Source organism: Oncorhynchus tshawytscha, linkage group LG05 (genome assembly GCF_018296145.1).
Source record: "Oncorhynchus tshawytscha isolate Ot180627B linkage group LG05, Otsh_v2.0, whole genome shotgun sequence".
In the NCBI taxonomy this organism is placed as follows: domain Eukaryota; kingdom Metazoa; phylum Chordata; class Actinopteri; order Salmoniformes; family Salmonidae; genus Oncorhynchus; species Oncorhynchus tshawytscha.
In genome coordinates, this window is record NC_056433.1 from 15,529,904 (window position 1) to 15,550,207 (window position 20,304).

General features: G+C 40.2%; 2 protein-coding genes across 4 annotated transcripts in view; one reads left to right on the top strand and one right to left on the bottom strand.

Moving 5' to 3' along the window:
* Positions 1-3,053: 3,053 nt before the first annotated feature.
* si:ch73-111k22.3 (pleckstrin homology-like domain-containing protein) lies at positions 3,054-8,045 on the bottom strand. The gene is made up of 2 exons (XM_042321539.1): positions 7,788-8,045; positions 3,054-3,365 (listed from the first exon to the last, which is right to left on the bottom strand). The coding sequence occupies exons 1-2, from the start codon at positions 7,953-7,955 to the stop codon at positions 3,150-3,152; spliced, it is 384 nt and encodes a 127-aa protein (XP_042177473.1). The 5' UTR covers positions 7,956-8,045; the 3' UTR covers positions 3,054-3,149.
* Positions 8,046-9,191: 1,146 nt separating this feature from the next.
* LOC112250001 (serine/threonine-protein kinase D3-like) overlaps positions 9,192-20,304 on the top strand; it is a 64,047-nt gene continuing 52,934 nt past the window's right edge. For all 3 annotated transcript variants that reach the window (XR_006083355.1, XM_042321537.1, XM_042321538.1), the window contains exon 1: positions 9,192-9,865. Coding sequence is in view for 2 of the 3 variants with exons in the window: in XM_042321537.1 (XP_042177471.1) it covers positions 9,512-9,865 (354 nt within the window). In the remaining variant the exon portion in view is untranslated. The remainder of the gene's footprint in view (positions 9,866-20,304) is intronic.

Genomic DNA, 20,304 nt, shown 5'->3' on the forward strand with positions numbered 1-20,304 from the left:
TTGACCAGATCCTTATTGGCCCTGGTCAAAAGTAGTGCACTATATAGGGAATAGGGTGCCATTTGGTAAGCAGCCTCTCACACTGAGTCTGGAGCCGAAGTTTCAACATACTTTGTTGAACTGGATGTCTGATACAGAGCTCTGTGTTTTGCTTTAGAAATGTGTGAATGACTCATACTAGAAAACGTTGGCATATCAAGACTTGCTGTTAAACATAACAGTAATTAGTCTTGACAGTCAACTTATTTTTCTGCTGACGATGGAACTTAGGTCTAAAACACTATTTCTCCCTCTCCATCTTTGTCAGCATGTTTGGATGAGTGTGCATAACCTGGGTAATCAATGTTACATCCCAAATGGCACCCTATTCTCTATATAGTGCACTACTTTTGACCACTATACAGGAAATAGGGTTCCATTTGGGGATGCAAAAAATGCCTCTCAGAGGGTGGTCTGGGTCTGGCACCAAGGTGTAGGACAACTGGACTATAAGAGGAACATCCATGTAGATATGACCTTCCTTCATTTTCCAAGTGAACCTGAGGTTTGGCGCCAATCTGTATTTTTCTTTCTACATGCTGTCAGATCCAGTTTCATTATGTTGTACCACCTACTTGTCAGTCGTCTCTTTCCTTCATTTAATCTTTAACCTCTAACTACTGTGTTTCCTGTTAAAAGGTCTTTCCATTTCTACTCCATAAAACTCATGCACGCGAACACGCACACTCACACTCACCTATTAGGCCAATCTTTTAGGATCAGGATTACTGTAAAAGGGAATTATACCATGGCAACTAACTGCCAATATTTACAATACATTGTGGCCAGGTCCAGTGGCTCTGCTGTATGTAGATGAAGATAGAGGAGGTGGAGGTCAGAACAATGATGTATTATACACGTAGCACAGGAAACGGTTCTACTGGAGTCGAACCACAAATATTTACATAGGCCAATGTTTTTTTTCTTGTAGCATGAAAAGCATAGGTCCTGCAAAAGTCGATTTCCTACCAATGTCTAGTAGAAGAGTATTGCTCTCTAAAGAATAGCATTAAACTGAAAGAAAATACAAAAAGTGAAATAGTGAAATAGTGAAAAAAAACTATTCAGGTTATTTTAGCAGCACTGATTATATGCAAGACTATGGGCATGTAAAGTAAAAAAAATAAAATAATCACATTAATGCCATGCCTCCTATTGCCACATTAACACATAAAATTCCCACATTGCCACAGTCCAGTAGGCCTACATGAGTATAAAAGTATAAAACAATCTATACTGAACAAAAATACACTATATATACAAAAGCATGTGGACACCCCTTCAAATGAATGGATTCGGCTATTTCAGCCACACCCATTACTGACCGATGTATACAATCGAGCACACAGCCATGCAATCTCCATAGACAATCATTGGCAGTAGACTGGCCTTACTGAAGAGCTCAGTTACTTTCAACGTGGCACCATCATAGGATGCCAACTTTCCAAAAGTTAGTTTGTCAAATTTCTGCCCTGCTAGAGCTGCCATCTAGGAGCAACAACGGCTCAGGCTCAGCTGCGAAGTGATAGGCCATACAAGCTCACAGAACGGGACTGGCAAGTGCTGAAGCGTGTAGCGCTTAAAAATCATCTGTCTTCGGTTACAGTGCTCACTACCGAGTTCCAAACTGCCTCTGGAAGCAACGTCAGCACAAAAACTGTTGGTCGGGAGCTTCATGAAATGGGTTTCCATGGCCGAGCAATCACACTTCACTTCGTCCAACGAAAGAATCAGGGTTTGGTGGATGCAAGGAAAATGCTACCTGCCCCAATGCATAGTGCCAACTGTAAAGTGTGGTGGAGGAGGAATAATGGTCTGAGGCTGTTTTTCATGGTTCGGGCTAGGCCCCTTAATTCCAGTGAAGGGAAATCTTAATGCTACAGCATACAATTACATTCTAGACGATTCTGTGCTTCAAACTTTGTGGCAACAGTTTGAGGAAGGCCCTTTCCTGTTTCAGCATGACAATGCCCTCGTGCACCAAGCGAGGTCCATAAAGAAACGGTTTGTCAAGATCGGTGTGGATGAACTTGACTGGCCTGCACAGAGCCCTAACCTTAGCCCCATCGAACACCTTTGGGATGAATTGGAATGCCGACTGTGAGTCAGGCCTAATCGCCCAACATCAGTGCCGACTTCACTAATGCTCTTGTGGCTGAATGGAAGCAAGTCCCTGCAGCAATGTTCCAACATCTAGTGGAAAGTCTTCCCAGAACAGTAGAGGCTGTTATAGCAGCAAAGGGGGTAGCAACTCCATATTAATGCCCATGATTTTGGAATGAGATGTTCGACGAGCAGGTATACACATGATTTTGGTCATGTAGTGTATAAACACAACATGCAACAATTTCAAAGGTTTTACTGAGTCACAGTTCTTATAAGGAAATCAGTCAATTTTAAAAACTGAATTAAGCCCTAATCTATGGATTTCACATGAGTGGGAATATAGATATGCATTTGTTGGTGACAGATAGTTTAAGAAAAGGTAGACGGTTTCTGACAGTTTGTGCAGAAATTCTTTGGCTGTCCAAACCCACAGTTTCATCAGCTGTCCGGGTGGCTGGTCTCAGAAGATCCCGCAGGTGAAGAAGCCGGATGTGGAGGTCCTGGGCTGACATGGTTACAAGTGATCTTCAGTTGTGAGGCCTGTTGGACGTACTGTCAAATACTCTAAAACTACGTTGGTGGCAGCTTACGGTTGAGAAATTAACATAAAATTCTCTGGCAACAACTCTGGTGGACATTCCTGCAGCCAGCATGCCAATTGCACGCTCCCTCAATACTTGAAACATCTGTGGCATTGTGTTGTGTGACAAAACTGCACATTTTAGAGTGGGCTTTTATTCCCCAGCACAAGGTGCACCTGTGCAATGATCATGCTGTTTAATCAGCTTCTTGATATGCCACACCTGTCAGGTGGATGGATTATCTTGGCAAAGGAGAAATGCTCACTAACAGGGATGTAAACAAATGTATGCACAACATTTTAGAGAAATAAGCTTTTTGTGCGTATGGAACATTTCTGGGATCTTTTATTTCAGCTCATGAAACACTTTACATGTTGCTTTTATATTCTTGTTCAGGGTATGTAAAATCCAATAAGTGATCATCTATTGCACCACACATGCATTAGTAGCATGGTCCCTGGAGCTCAGCTGTGCTTCACATATAGCCTCCATCCATCCCTGCTGTTCTGCTATGGTGCCAGCCTTTAGGAAGAAGGTCCGCTTCCTGTCCTTAGGAGTAATAGTCCATTCGAATGATCCATCGCCTCCTTCAACAACCTCTACCACTGCCCCAACCAGGTTGATGGGCTTCAGAAGCTTCTGGATGAAGGAGAAGTGATGTTGTTTTAGATGGCAGATATGCTGTGCTTCCCAATTGGCACCCTATTCCCTATATATTGTGCGTTCCCATTGGCACCCTATTCCCTATATATTGTGCGTTCCTATCGGCACCCTATTCCCTATATATTGTGCGTTCCTATCGGCACCCTGTTCCCTATATTGGCTGCAGAAAGCCTTTGTTGAACTGAAATTGGTACTTCATGGAAGTAAAACTAAGTGTAAGTTATTTTCCAAATCACGTAAAAATGTATCTGAAGATTTATGCATGCATACTTTGGATGATGCCCTCATTGACCGTGTCCCCGCTTATAAATATCTGGGCATCTGGATTGTCGAAAAGCTATCTTTCCAAAAGCATGTTGATGAGTTAGGTAACAAATTAAGAATGAAAATAGTCTTCTTCTATAGGAACAGGTCCTGTCTTTAGTTAAATAGCAGAAAACAACTAATTCAGTCAACATTCATTCTGGTTATTGACAATGGCAATATTGTTTATATGAATGCAGCTGCCACTGTATTGAAGCCATTGGATGCAGTTTATCATAGCGCATTGCGCTTTATTACGGGGGATAAGTTATGTACACATCCTTGCATTTTGTACCAGAAAGTAGGATGGCCCTCCTTGAAGTCTCATAGATCGATGCATTGTACTCTTTTTGTCTACAAAGCCCTCGTGCATAAACTTCTGCCATACCTTACCTCATTGTTAACCTTCAGACATATAAATGACCAGACCTGGACTCAGGGATAACTAACCCGGGAGATCCCTTCAATCACCACTGAGTAGGTACATCTGCTTTTTGTTTTTTTGGCCTCTCATGTTGAATGATCTCCAAAAGTTCTTAAAGTTGATGGAGTTGGTGCCTCTCAGGTAATTCAGGCGGATGTTAGAGGGCCTTTTTACTGAAGAATGTGTATGATTGTGTTTTGATTTTCATGTTTTGTTTGCTTTTCATGTATTGTGTAATTGATGTGTATATAAATATGTATAGTGTAATTGATGTGTACATAGATATGTATCATGTAATTGATGTGTATTTAGATATGTATTGTGTAATTGATGTGTATATAGATATGTATAGTGTAATTGATGTGTATATAGATATGTATAGTGTAATTGATGTGTATATAGATATGCAAGTGTAATTGATGTGTATATACATATGTATAGTGTAATTGATGTGTATATAAAATAGCCCTTACACGTATAGTGTAATTGATGTGTATATACATATGTATAGTGTAATTGATGTGTATATACATATGTATAGTGTAATTGGTGTGTATATAGATATGTATAGTGTAATTGATGTGTATATACATATGTATAGTGTAATTGATGTGTATATACATATGTATAGTGTAATTGATGTGTATATACATATGTATAGTGTAATTGATGTGTATATACATATGTATAGTGTAATTGGTGTGTATATAGATATGTATAGTGTAATTGATGTGTATATACATATGTATAGTGTAATTGATGTGTATATACATATGTAGTGTAATTGATGTGAATATACACTACCAGTCAAAAGTTTTTTTTTTACTCTTTTCTACTTTGTAGAATAATGAATTATGAAATAACATATATGGAATCATGTAGTAACCAAAAAAGTGTTTAACAAATCAAAATATATTTGCGATTTGAGATTCTTCAAGTAGCCATCCTTTGCCTTGATGACAGCTTTGCACACTCTTGGCATTCTCTCCACCAGATTCACCTGAAATGCTTTTCCAGGTGTCTTGAAGGAGTTCCCACTCTGCAGTCTGACTCATCCCAAACGGTGGATTGTGTTCGGGGGATTGTGGAGGCCAGGTCATCTGTTGCAGCACTCCATCACTATCCTTCTTTGTAAAATAGCCCTTACACAGTCTGGAGGTGTGTTGGGTCATTGTCCTGTTGAAAAACAAATGATAGTCCCACTAAACCCAAACCAGATGGGATGGCGTATCGTTGCAGAATGCTGTGGTAACCATGCTGGTTAAGTGTGTCTTGAATTCTAAATAAATCACAGTGTCATAAATACATCACAGCAAAGCACCCCCACCCCATAACACCTTCTCCTCCATGCTTTACACTGGGAAATACACATGCAGAGATGATCTGTTCACCCACAACGCGTCTCACAATGACACAGCGATTGTAACCAAAAATCTCAAATTTGGACTCCAGACCAAAGGACAAATTTCCACAAGTCTAATGTCCATTGCTCGTATTTCTTCGCCGAAGCAAGTCTCTTATTATTATTGGTGTCCTTTAGTAGTGGTTTCTTCTTTGCAGCAATTCTTTGCAGCAATTCGACCATGAAGGCCTGAGGTGATTGTGGACTAGAGGAAAAAGAGGGCCGAGCACGCCCCCATTCTCATCGACGGGGCTGCAGTGGAGCAGGTTGAGAGCTTAAAGTTCCTTGGTGTCCACATCACCAACAAACAAACATTGTCCAAGCACACCGACAGTCGTGAAGAGGGCACAACAAAACACAATCAGGAGACTGAAAAGATTTGGCATGGATCCCCAGATCCTCAAAAGGTTCTACAGCTGCACCATCGAGGGCATTGGTTGCATCACTGCCTGGTATAACAACTGCTCAGCCTCCGACCGCAAGGCACTACAGAGGGTAGTGTGAACAGCCCAGTGCATCACTGGGGCCAAGCTTCCTGCCATTCAGGACCTCTATACCAGGCGGTGTCAGATGAAGGCCCTAAAAATTGTCAAAGACTCCAGCCACCCTAGTCATAGACTGTTCTCTCTGCTACCACACGGCAAGCGGTACCGGAGCGCCAGGTCTAGGTCCAAGAGGCTTCTAAACAGCTTCTACCCCCAAGCCATAAGACTCCTGAACATCTAGTCAAATGGCTACCCAGACTATTTGCATTGCACCCCCCCCCTTCCCTCTCCACACCTCTGCAACTCTGTTGTCATCTATGCATAGTCACTTTCATTAATTCTACCAACAAGTACATACTACCTCAACTAACCGGTACCCCCGCACATTGACTCTGTACCGGCACCCCCCTGTATATATTGTTATTTTTTATTGCTGCTCTTTAATTATTTGTTACTTTTATCTCTTATTATTATTCTGATTTTTTTAAACTGCACTGTTGGTTAGGGGCTCGTAAGTAAGCATTTCACTGTAAGGTCTACCCCTGTTGTATTCAGAGTTCAAAGTTCTTGAAATTTTCCGTATTGACTGGCTTTCGTGTCTTAAAGTAATAATGGACTGCCATTTCTCTTTGCTTATTTGAGCTGTTCTTCTCAAAATATGGACTTGGTCTTTTATCAAATAGGGCTATCTTATGTATACCCCCCTACCTTGTCACAACACAACTGTTTGGCTCAAACGCATTAAGAAGGAAAGAAAAGCACACCTATTAATTTAAATGCGTTCCAGGAGAATGAAACTGGTTGAGAAACTGGCCAAGATTGTGCAAAGCTGTCATCAAGGCAAAAGGTGGCTATTTGAAGAATCTCAAATAATAAATATATTTTGATTTATTTAACACTTTTTTGGTTACCACATGATTCCATGTGTGTTATTTCATAGTTTTGATGTCTTCACTATTATTGTGTAGAAAATGTAGAAAATAGTAAAAATAAAGAAAAACCCTTGAATGAGTAGGTGTTCTAAAACTGTTGACTGGTAGTGTAGATATGTATAGTGTAATTGATGTGTATATAAATATGCATAGTGTAATTGATGTGTATATACATATGTATTGTGTAATTGATGTGTATATAGATATGTATTGTATAATTGATGTGTATATAGATATGTATTGTATAATTGATGTGTATATAGATATGTATTGTGTAATTGATGTAGTTCATGCAGGGCTCAACTGCAAAAAAGACCACAATCTCAGCATGATTCCCTGGCTAAATAAAGGTTAAATAAAAATGTAATAAAATATAGTGTACCTGGTCAAAAGTAGTACACTACAAAGGGAATAGGGTGCAATTTGGAACATATCAATGACCTAGGCATAGTTTGCTGACTTGTAATAAAATCCCAAAGTAAATGCAATATAGCCTACTGTCTCGACATTTCAAGCAAACATGTAAACTAAATAACGATAGCATACTTTTAATTGACTTTGTATTCCTTTAACAGTGTTCAAAACACCTAGCTAAGTGAGACCTTGCCACCTTGCAGCTGTAGACGTCAGTAAACGGCCCGCTGCTATGGTAACAGGACAACACAGTAGGAAGTAAGGGAACATGTTGCACTGACACCGCTGAAAGTTACAATGTATGTAACGCTTGGTCGCATAGCTACATTATTTGCTGCTTTGTCATAAACATAGGGGCGAAAATGCTGTCTCCTAAATAACAATTTAGTCCTAGCTTGCGTGACAAGTTCCTTAGAAAATTGACTGTTGTCTTCTTACCTCTTCATTTTCACCATAAAACAGTAGAGTTTCTTTCAACTGAAACCATGCGCGTTTCCACCGGTGCGTAAAATGAGTGCGCTTGGATAACCATCCTTTTTTGTCCTCTTTTATCTCAACGGGGTTTTCATCTGCGCCGTTAGAGGTCGCAGATACTACAGCCATCATAGAGTTTTGAGAATAACGGGATAAATAGCTGAGAAATTAGCCTATAATTCAAAAGCATCACACACCCAAAGCCTAGTGGGTAATGTCGTTATTTTTGTCCAGCCGCACCATCAACTGATGTCGCGCGGAACGAAGACTAGAACTTCCAGTCCCAGAAAGCCCTGTGTTGTGTTGTTACCGAATGAGTGGGGACGGGAGGGTTCATGCCGCGTTTAAACACAAGTCGGAAGTAGTAAACACGGACGTTTACGACTTGTCGATATACACGTTCGCGTTCAACCAGTTAGGAAGTCGGACATTTCCGAGTGTCCTAGTTCCGACTAGTACATGAACGCGGCATATTACAGTGCGATAATAGGATACTGACGAACTGGTCGCTATCTGGCTACATGAAGAAAGTTAAGAAAGGAAAGTAGTATAGTTGGCAAAATATTCAGGCTTTGCACTCATGCCAAAATAGGGAGTTTGGAGCCAAATCTAAACACTCTCACACCCGACCATCGTGATGTCACAGTTCAAGCGTTCGAACGTCTTGGAAGATAAGAATTAACACACACATTTTTTCATCTCCAGAGAGTGAAAACCGTCCTTTTCGAAAAGGTAAATGTATTTCAAAGATTTTATACCTTATCAAAAAAGCACGTCTACGGGCTTTGTGTGGGCATTTATAAGTGAAATAGATCAAGCATAGGCTATGTACAGTTGATCCTATTACAAGCAAATACATGAACATGTTTTACCTCTCCAAATCAAATGAGAGCACATTTCCAGATGTGTCTTGATTTCAGATGTGTTAGGCAAGTTTAAATTCATTATGCAAAGGCACAACAAGTGATGATAATAATAATAATACTGTTGTTATATTGTTGTTTTTATTGATACCCTTTAAATGGTTATATTAAATGATTGTATACAGTACAAGCTGTTTTGCAGCCTATTCATTTACAGTAACTTTTGGCTAATCAATCAATAATCTGACTCATTGATCCGACAGGATAGTTTTTCCCCACATAAATGTTCTCCATTACCTACTCTCATCTATAGTTTTTTTTTTGTTACCAGATAATTTACGGGGAATTAGAAACGTTCTACTACATGGAGTTGCAACTGAGGAGAACTGCTCTGTGGCTGTTTCTTCTACTCACCATAAGAACAGTTTTTTGTTGCGCTGAGGCTGAACATTCTCCAATGGTTGGGAGCTTTTTGCAGAAGCACTTTGTCCTCGGAGTGGTGTAGAGCTGAGAATGGAGGAAGAATCAACATGCTTTCGTTGAACATTTATTGTTATGTGCCTCGTGTGAGCTGTCGAAGAGGAACGGGCACAATTTACACTTCAGAGTAATTGTTTATTTTTTATAGAGTTGATGTTTAGTAATACATCAAAGATGTCTTATTTGTAAAAGTAAGCTAAACAGTGCTGCTAGAATTCGTTTCCCCCCGAATGATCTATCACTTATTCAAACGACTGGATATTCTAAACAAATGACCAAGATGCTTCAACAAAGCCAATGTTGTTGAATAGAACTTGAGAGCTGCTGTTCGAAATAATACGTTCGATGTCGGTCACCTTTGACTCTTTACCTCGTCAAGAAGACATAAGACAGCCAATGTCTGCCTGCAGCAGTTCTTCCCCTCCACCCTTACCCAGACTGTGCCCCCTCTCTGTGGCTCCGAATCCAGTCGCCCCACCGACTCCTTCGCCGTCTCCAAGCCCGCCGGCGACACTCTACAGTCGACTGTCAAATGGGAGTCTCAGCGCCCCGAGTCCCACCAACTCCGGGTGCTCTTTCCACGGGGTGTCTTTTCTTATCCAGATCGGACTCACCAGGGAAACGGTGAACCTGGATGCCAGCGATCTGTCCGGGATATCAGCGGTGAAGGAGCTCGTATGTTCAATAGTGGACCAAAAGGTAAGGTAACAATTTACACCACAGTGCTGTTATTACTGTGTAACTAATTACAATGTAATTGCAGTGCAACAAATATTATAATGATTCATTATGACAATGTACTTATAGCAGTAACTCTAACCTTAGCTAACCTAACCCTAAAGACAAACCATTTCTTGGCCATATAGTCCTCATGATGGGCATGCATGGAGACAGATCAGATCGCATCAAAACCTGAACAAAAACTATACACTCTAAATTATTTTACAGTTGTCTGTGACTTGCTATATTCATCATATTGTATTGGAATTTTAGTTTAGTTGATTAATTCGACCATTAAAAAAATATTTATATAATTTAATATGACACACAATCTCCTTTAGTGGTCTGTATAGCAAATTGTAATACACTTAATTTATTTGTAGGCTACACTCTTTAGACTGTTACACATGACATTGATTTTTAAAGAACTTGTTGCTTTCTAAGAGTTAGAAAACTCATATTTGGACAGTTTCTTGTAGTTATTACTTTTTTATAGAGCGTACAGGTGTGTAGTGTTGAACCATGAGGAGAGGCGTTACATTGTAAAGTAAGCATCAGTGTGAGGAAAAAAAACAAGCGGTTGCATTTGAGAGAAATACAATTGAAACAGGGCAGATGTACTGTATAGTTGTGGTTTTCACAGGTGTAATATTCTGTTTTGCTTTCTGCTTATGAGTGTTACACCTGTTTTTGCACACAATAGATGCCCCAGGGGTTGTTTAGATGAGAGGTGACGGATTCTCCCTCCTACTTTGCAAAATATTGAAATACTGTGGTAGGCTGGAAAACACAGATAACATATGTTTCCCAGAGTAGACTATATTACTCAACAACATCTTCACTTGCTCTTGTAAGGTATATGGCCTTATCACACATACCACTCCCAGTTTCTCATTGTGTGACAAATACACAGAGCAATGTATAACACGTTTTTTCTTGTATGGTTCTTGAGTAAAAGTAGAAAAATTACATTTTGCTATGATGATGGGGGATTGACACTACAGCGATGGCCCAATATACTGTAGAGGCATGTTTTTACTGTCTGTGTTAGATTTCATCAAAGAAAAGGGGTGTAAACATTTTTCATTCTGTGTGAGCCATAGTGCAACATCAGCTCTTTTCTATTCCTCAATTTAAACATATGGGGCCTATTGCAACGACCACTGGCCAGCGTACTAACTCAAGGTCATCTCTGGTTAAAAAACATTGCCCTAAAATCACTCGCACAGCTGATCTCAATTGCAACCATCACTTTCCACCGATTTATGTCGAGGTTATCTTTTATTCCTGATTGCTGCCCAAAAAGTTCAAGAACACTCCTCCCTCTGGTGGGTATTATCAATGGAACAAATTGATCCTGATTTTTTAGTAGACTTACGACGAATTATCTATTTTGACAATCAGTCCGTACAACTGAAATAAAGTATTTCCTCGTTTACCACGGGAAATCTATTGTGGCAATTTACCTGACACCTTGTATGAATGGAAAACTAATATGGTCTAACCTATTGTTACTATATATTTTTCTCTCCAATTTATGTAATCCATTAATTACAACTTGTCTTTAAAAAGAAAATGCATCGCAGCGCTTGAGGCGACACTACAGACCTGGGATCGATCCCAGGCTGTGTTACAGCCAGCCATGACCGGGAGACCCATGAGGCAGCGCACAATTGGCCCAGTGTCGTCCGGGTTAGGGGAGGGTTTGGCCGCCCGGGATATCCTTGTTTCATCGCTCTCTGGCAACTCCTTGTGGCGGGCTGGGCGCCTGCAAGCTGACTTTGGTTGTCAGTTGTATGGTGTTTCCTCCGACACATTGGTGCGGCCGGCTTCCGGGTTAAGCGAGCAGTGTGTCAATAAGCAGTGTGGCTTGGAAGGGTAGTGTTTTGGAGGATGCGTGGCTCTCGACCTCTCCCAAGTCCGTACGGGAGTTGCAGCGATGGGACAAGACTGTAACTACCAATTGGGGAGAAAAAGTGGTAAAAGTACAACAACAACAAAAATAAGTTGGCTTGAAAAAGTATGGTAATTTCTTATCAAGATCGGGGGGAAATATCCCTGTACTGCAAGGAAAGAAGGAAAGAAATTCCACAAATAAACTTTTAAGAAGGCACACCTGTTAATAGAAATACATTCCAGTTGACTACCTCATGAAGCTGGTTGAGAGAATGCCAAGAGTGTGCAAAGCTGTCATCAAGGCAAAGGGTGGCTATTTGAAGAATCTCAAATATGAAATATATTTTGATTTGTTTAACACTTTTTTCTTTACTACATGATTCCATTTGTGTTATTTAATAGTTTTGATGTCTTCACTATTATTCTACAATGTAGAAAATAGTCCAAATAAAGAAAAACTCTTGAATGAGTAGGTGTTCTAAAACTTTTGACTGGTAGTGTATGTAGACTATGAAGTGACAACGATGTAGGCTGTGTGTAGGGGTTAGAGGTCATGATATGAAGGGTTGGCTTGTAAAGGTTTTTTGGTCTGGTCACAGAAAGTTGATGTGTTGTCCACAAGCAACGGGAAAAGGTGAGAGGAGGAGATAGTTGTGAGAAGGAATAATATACACAATGATCAAAGTGCTTATGCTGTTTTTATGTGGCTGCTATGAAAGTGAGCTGTGTGTGTGATCAGGGGTGTATTCATTCTGCCGATTCTGTATAAAAACGCTTCTTAAACGGAAGCAAACGGAACGTAACGGGGATAAAAAAATACCTGATTTTGTCTAATAGAAACTCACATTTGCAACTTTTGGACTAATGATTACACCTTAGATCAGCTAGATGTAGGCAAGAGTGTGCAAGGCAGTATCGCATGTGTCACTGTCTGTCACCTTGATTACAAAAAAAATTCTCGACCTGTGCACCTACGTTTTAAACTTTCATTCATAGGCTAGGTTGTAGCAACCTCATGATGGGTAAAGGGAAAGTTTGAGTATCATGTAGTAGCCTGAATCTATTGATGTTACATTGAGCTGGATGATTGGAATATGAATGACAGGTATCTAATAGATATGCTTTAATAGAAATAAGGCCACGCTCATAAAAAAGAAAATCATCCTACCTCACTTAAATGACACCGACCGCCACTGCTGTACGGTCCAAACTAGAAATGTGTATTAAATCAATTCAATCGCGATGAGTTAGTCCTATGTCATATTTTTTATTTAAAATATATTAAAAAGGTTTAAATGAAATATATGTTTTAACACACAGGTGCATCATCTCCTGTTTGTAGAATTTTAAGAAATTCAGCATTGACCTGCGTTCGTTGCAATCGACCCATCTCGTTTAACCACATGGTTACGAGGCTGCTTGCTTGGCCTTCAAACTTGCACTGTGCATTATCCTTAGCCTTCTCTGGAAGCCATGAGTGTATCCAGTATCCACTATTCACACTATATAGGTCAACAATAAAACCACATGTACATCACATTACTGATGGTGGTTCATACCATAAAGAAATGTTGATATGTCTTCCCACCACCTCTCTTTCAAAAACTGTCCCAAATGGCTCTCTATTCCTTATGGGCCCTGGTCAAAAGTAGTGCACTATATAGGGAATAGGATGCCATTTGAGATGTAACCCCCCCCGGTGTGGGAGTATTGAAACTCTGGGCCCATATTTACGGTATGTTGGACCATGTAATATTTGTTCTCCTGTAGGAGGGGAACAGGAACAGTCCCCGGGGTGTCCAGGAAGACAGTGGGGAAGTTCCCCTCCCTTGCAGGCCGCCATACTGTCCCGGGCTGCACCAGTCTGCCCGGCCCAGCTCCGTAGTCAGCCCCACCCTCCCTGTCCTGTCACATACCACGGTTGCAGGCTGCTGTGGGCAGCAGACAAAGAGGTGCTAGTGTGTGTAAAAAAAAAACTGAGATTGGGGTTCCGATAAGTGATGTGTGTATATTCTAGCTGGAAGAAACAGAGTTGAGGCTAAAACTGTGAAGTTAATTGATGCAATATAAATTGCAAGGTAAAAGAGCATGAAATAGAGCAACCTATTCAGACAGAGGGAAAACAATCTGCTTACAGCATTTACCACTGATTATGTTTTTCATTAATGTATTGCACATGTAGTCTTTGGGTCATTTTAGGGCATTTCTCACTTACTACAAAGCTCATTAAAGCAAAGGAGCTGAATTGCAGATTGCTGACCTATTCCTTAATGTCCAAACAATTGCACTTTGCCCTAATAAACAAATCTGTCTGTATTGCAAACTCTTAATCCAGTGTTGGAACTACAGAATTAGAAGGTTTTATTCTATCACATCATTCTATTTTCTATGGTTGGAACACTCCAGCTGGTGAAGTTTCACAGAGATCATCATCATCAGTTCTGAAAATCACTAGGCGATGGGCTACTGAGATACAGTAGGGCTCCTTGCCATTGTAATAATATTAGTCACCACCCAGCTAGCACATAACGTTCTGAGAATCACGTTTCTTAGAGCTTTGTAAGAGATTTCTTCCATTGACGGAGAGGCGGACCAAAGCGCAGCGTGGTTATTTGTATTCATGTTTTAATAAATCACTTCACATGAACAAACTAACACAAAAACAAGAACCGTGAAAACCCAAAACAGCCCTATCTGGTGCAAAACACAGAGACAGGAACAATCACCCACAAACACACAGTGAAACCCAGGCTACCTAAATATGGTTCCCAATCAGAGACAATGACTAACACCTGCCTCTGATTGAGAACCATATCAGGCCAGACATAGAAATAGACAAACAAGACATCCAACATAGAATGCCCACTCAGATCACACCCTGACCAACCAAAACATAGAAACATACAAAGTAAACTATGGTCAGGGTGTGACAAGCTTGGTCAGAGCATTGTTATCTCATGGTCATTTTGCAAAAAAACCTTCCCACAACTTTCTGGGAATGGTGCAGGATAGTTGCTTGGCTTCAGAACAGTCTCAGCACATTTAAGGAACTTGAGAAAAAAACGTTATTTTCTTTGAATTTCATTACTTTAAGAGAACATTACTTTCCTAAATGTTCAAACATGGTTAGATCTACATTTAAATTGTGATCATGTTCTATGAATGTTCTCCAACTGGTTTGGCATTGGGAATGTTCTCAAATAGTTCAAAGAAAGTTAAGAAACAATGTTCTTCTGTGGGAATTTCAGTATTTCAGCATAACGTTTCCTACAGGTTTCCTCATGGTTCAATTTAAAGTAATGTTCTCAAATTGATCCAACAAAATTGGGAGAAATAACATTCTGACATGAGAATTTCAGCATAAGGTTTTCTGCAGGTTTCCTCACGGTTCATTTTAAAGTCATGTTCTCAGAACCTTAAGAAAACATTAGTAACGCTCAAAGAATGTTCTAAGAATGTTATTTAAAACGTATACATTCCGTTCTCAGTGTCAACAAAACTCTCTATTCTCTATCTTGTTAATTGTGTTGGCCGCACCCACTAATTGGCCACACCTGATCTTACTGAGTGATTGTTTCCTTTGAAATGGGGTCTGTTTGAATGGACTAAAATGAACAGCTTTGTATTAGTTAGCATGAAAAAAGATAGCATGCTGTCTCCATCCTGGTGGACTAATTCAATGGGTAGACAACAGAAGATCATGGGTTTGAATCTCACTGATGCCATACTAACTAAAATAAATGTATGTGTTTGTGTGATTAATGCCTAAGTAAATTCCTTTCAATGCATCCTATCTGTGCTTGCAGCTAAAAACAGTTAACCTAAGCTAGCAGTCTTATTTAAATGTTTTAAAAGTTATTCAAAAACCTTCAAATAACATATAATTTCCGTTCTCAGAACGTTAATAAAATCTCCCAAGAAAACTTTCAGGGAACCATAGTAAAACGTTCTCAGAACCTCCTTGCAAATTAACCTCCCTTCAAATTAACAGGCGACATTTTCACTTCCGTTCTCAGAACATTGAAAAAAAAGTTATGTTTAAAAAATGTAATCTGTCACCTTTCACACAGATCAGGAAGTGCAACATTGGTGGATGGGGTGGATTGAGACGCATGCAATGAAAAAAAAAGATCTCTAGCTTAAATGTACACATTTTATGGGGATTTTTATATTATGCTAATTTTATTTCCGTGGGGGCGTCAAGTCTAGGGAGTAGGTTAAGCAACTTCATTATTCCGCCATTGTTTTTATGGCCATTATTAGACAACACACATTGTGTGACATGAATGACATAGAACTGTGCTGATGGTGAGTGACTGACTGACCACCCACCCCTCCCACAGTACTGCATGTGGAGCTGTGCCATGTTGGTGGAGTGTATTTCCTGCTCTAAAGTGCCATAGGCTAACAATTAGTTTCAGCCAGTGCACAGGACAAGACTGGAACAGCAGAGAGAACAAAGGTTAACTATGTAGCCTAGAATCAGGTTTATACATTTTCTAATCCAATTTATCATTAGGAATCTGATGGTGTGGTGTTATAGTATGAAGATAACTGAGGTCCTCCTCTCCCACTACCACCCTTTAAAAAAGCCCTGGTAAAAAGTGCTGCAATATATATGGATAGGGTGCAATTTGGGATGAACCCCTGGTTTATGGAAGAGTAGAGATGAGAGAAAGTGGGGGAGAGAGAGAGAGAGAGAGAGAGAGAGAGAGAGAGAGAGAGAGAGAGAAGAGTGAGGAAGTGAGAGAGAGAGAGCGAGAGAGAGAGAGAGAGCTAGAGAGTGGGGGAGAGAGAGAGAGAGAGAGAGAGAGAGTGAGAAAGAGTGGGAGAGAGAGAGAGGGGGAGGGAGAGAGAGACATTCTATCTTGCAAAACACACAATACATTGCCTTCATACCCCTTGACTTATTCCACATTTTCTTGTGTTACAGCCCAAATTCAAAATGGATTAAATATTGTTTTTCTCACCCAATACCCCATAATGACAAAGTGAAAACATGTTTGTAGAAAACGTTGCATATTTATTGAAAATGAAATACAGAAATAATAATAATACTAATTTACATAAGTATTCACACCTCTGAGTCAATGCATGTTAGAATCACCTTTGGAGTCTTTCTGGGTATGTCTCTACGAGTTTTGCACACCTGGATTATTCTTTTTAAATTCTTCAAGCTCTGTCAAGTTGGTTGTTGATCGTGCTAGACAGCCATTTTCAAGTATTGCCATAGATTTTCAAGCAGATGTAAGTAAAAACTGTAACTAGTCCACCCAAGAACATTCAATGTCATCTTGGTAAGTAACTCCAGTGTATATTTGGACTTGTGTTTAAGGTTATTGTCCTGCTGAAAAGTACATTTGTCTTCCAGTGTCTGTTGGAAAGCAGTATGAACCCAGTTTTCCTCTAGGATTTTGCCTGTGCTTAGCTCTATTCCGTTTCTTTATATCCTAAAAAACTCCCTAGTCCTTGTCGATGACAAGCAAACCCATAACATGATGCAGCCACCACCATGCTTGAAAATATGAAGAGTGGTACTCAGTGATGTGTTGGATTTGCCCCAAACATAACACTTTGTATTCAGGATATAAAGTACATTTCTTTGCCTCTCCAGCAACTGAGTTAGGAAGGACGCCTGTAATCTTTGTAGTGGCTTGGTGTACTGATACACCATCTAAAGTGTAATTATTAACTTCACCATGCTCAAAGGGATATTCAATGTCTGCTTTTAAATTGTTTACACCTCAACCAATAGGTGCCATTCTTTGTGAGGCATTGGAAAACCTCCCTGGTCTTTGTGGTTTAATCTGTGTTTGAAATTCACTGCTTGACTTAGGGGCTTTACAGATAATTGTTTGCCATTCTTTGTGAGGCATTGGAAAACCTCCATGGTCTTTGTGGTTTAATCTGTGTTTGAAATTCACTGCTTGAGTTAGGGAATTTACAGATAATTGTTTGTGTGGGGTATGGACATGAGGTAGTCATTCAAAAAATATTGCACACAAAGTGATTCCATGTAACTGATGTTATTTAGGCTTGTAATAACAAAGACGTTGAATATATTTTGACTCAAGACATTTCAGCATTACATTTTTTTATCAATTTATTAACAATTCAAAAACATAATTCCACTTTAACGTTATGGGGTATAGTGTGCAGGCTAGTGATACAAAATCTAAATTGAATCAATTTTAAATTTAGGCTGTCAAGGGGTGTGAATACCTTCTGAAGGCACTGTAATAAAGGAATTCAGGGATAGCCCATAGGGAATAACAAGTGTTTTATAGGGCATGTTATCAACATTTGGTAAATGTACATGGTGTCTGATTGTGATTTCTCTGGGTACAACTGAGCCTGTATTATTTGAGACAGTACACTGGGGAACCCCTTTAATGCATTGGTGATGCTGCTGCTACTTGTGCGTTGGAGAATAATAATTACGTTTCACTGTGAGATACATACAATGGAATTGCTGTTCTTTCAGCATGTTGTCATCTGTGTACGCTACCAATAAACCTTGATTTGATTTGTTTAGTACCACGGCACGGTTCCTAAGGATTTATATAAACTTTTATGATTGCTCTTTTTGATTGATAAACCAGGCCTATTACTAGAGTAGAGGGAGGCACACTCATTTCATAATCTCCACAAATCATCTTATATAAAGCCCTGGTGGATTTGGGGAAATCACTTGAGCAGGTTTCATTCAGTCTTTCTTTGCCTTGTTCCTGTTTCTTAAAACTCAGGATCACCAGAATGGAGGACTGTGCTTGGTGGGACACTATGTCTATTCTAGCTCTCGTCCAGGTCGTTAGTACGGCTTACTAATGTTTAGGAAGGCTCTGCATTAGTAAGCCACACTAACGGCCTAGAACAGAGCTACATCCGACACTGTTGGCATGTTACCTCTTTATTGGACAGGCGAGGGTCATTATCACATTCCTGTAGAATGTGTTCAGCTTTAAGGGCTTCGATCTCTGTAGGAGCCTTAGGCCTTGTATAACATCCCTGGCCTGTTGGCATCCCAAATGACACCCTATTCCCTATATAGTGCACTGCTTTTGACCAGAGCTCTGGTCAAAATTAGTGTACTATGTAGTGAATAGAGAGCTATTTGGAACGCACCCTCTGTGAAATGTTTAATGTAGAAAAGATTGTGCTGCCGAGGGGCTTGAACTCATCTGAAATCCCATGGTTATTCAGACTATGTAATGTGAACCGTGTGTGATATGTTGGACCATGTAAGGGTGGCAGTGGGATCTCTGGTTTTGGAGTCTAAGGCGGCGTCCCAAATGAGAACCAATTCCATTTATTCCCCTATGGGTCCTGGTCAAAAGTAGTGCACTACAGTGCCTTGCGAAAGTACTCACCCTCTTGGCATTTTTCCTATTATGTTGTCTTACAACCTGGAATTCAAATGGATTTTTGGGGGGTCTGTATCTTTTGATTTACACAACATGCCTCTTTGAAGATGCAAAATATTTTTTATTGTGAAACAAACAAGAAATAAGACAAAAAAATAGAAAACTTGAGCGTGCATAACTATTCATCCCCCCAAAAGTCAATACTTTGTAGAGCCACCTTTTGCAGCATTTTCAGCTGCAAGTCTCTTGGGGTATGTCTCTATAAGCTTGGCACATCTAGATTTTTGCCTATTCTTCAAGGCAAAATTGCTCCAGCCCCTTCAAGTTGGATGGGTTCCGCTAGTGTACAGCAATCTTTAAGTCATACCACAGATTCTCAATTGAATTGAGGTCTGGGCTTTGACTTGGCCATTCTAAGACAATTAAATGTTTCCCCTTAAACCACTCGAGTGTTGCTTTAGCAGTATGCTTAGGGTCATTGTCCTGCTGGAAGGTGAACCTCCCTCCCAGTCTCAAATCTCTGTAAGACTGAAACAGGTTTCCCTCAAGAATTTCCCTGTATTTAGCGCCATCCATCATTCCTTAAATTCTGACCAGTTTCCCAGTCCCTGCCGATGAAAAACATCCCCACAGCATGATGCTGCCACCACCATGCTTCAGTGTGGGATGGTGTTCTCGGGGTGATGAGAGGTGTTGGGTTTGCGCCAGACATAGCATTTTCCTTGATGGCCAAAAAGCTCAATTTTAGTCTCATCTGACCAGAGTACCTTCTTCCATATGTTTGGGGAGTCTCTTTTTTCCAGACTACTCCTCCGTAAAGCCCAGCTCTGTGGAGTGTACGGCTTAAAGTGGTTCTATGGACAGATACTCCAATCTCCGCTGTGGAGCTTTGCAGCTCCTTCAGGGCTATTTTTGGTCTCTTTGTTGATTCTCTGATTTAATGCCCTCCTTACCTGGTCCGTGAGTTTTGATGGGCAGCCCTCTCTTGGCAGGTTTGTTGTGGTGCCATATTCTTTCCGTTTTTTAATAATGGATATAATGGTGCTCCGTGGGATGTTCAAAGTTTCTGATATTTTTTTATAACCCAACCCTGATCTGTACTTCTCCACAACCTTGTCCCTGGCCTGTTTGGAGAGCTCCTTGGTCTTCATGGTGCCG

What these genes read in the sequence shown, in the direction of transcription:
- si:ch73-111k22.3 (XM_042321539.1), bottom strand. Translation starts at nt 7,955, where the DNA reads ATGATGGCTGTAGTATCTGCGACCTCTAACGGCGCAGATGAAAACCCC. An exon ending in TTTATGGTGAAAATGAAGAG is followed by an intron (nt 3,366 to 7,787) that starts GTAAGAAGACAA and finishes TCCTTCATCCAG; the next exon opens with AAGCTTCTGAAGCCCATCAA.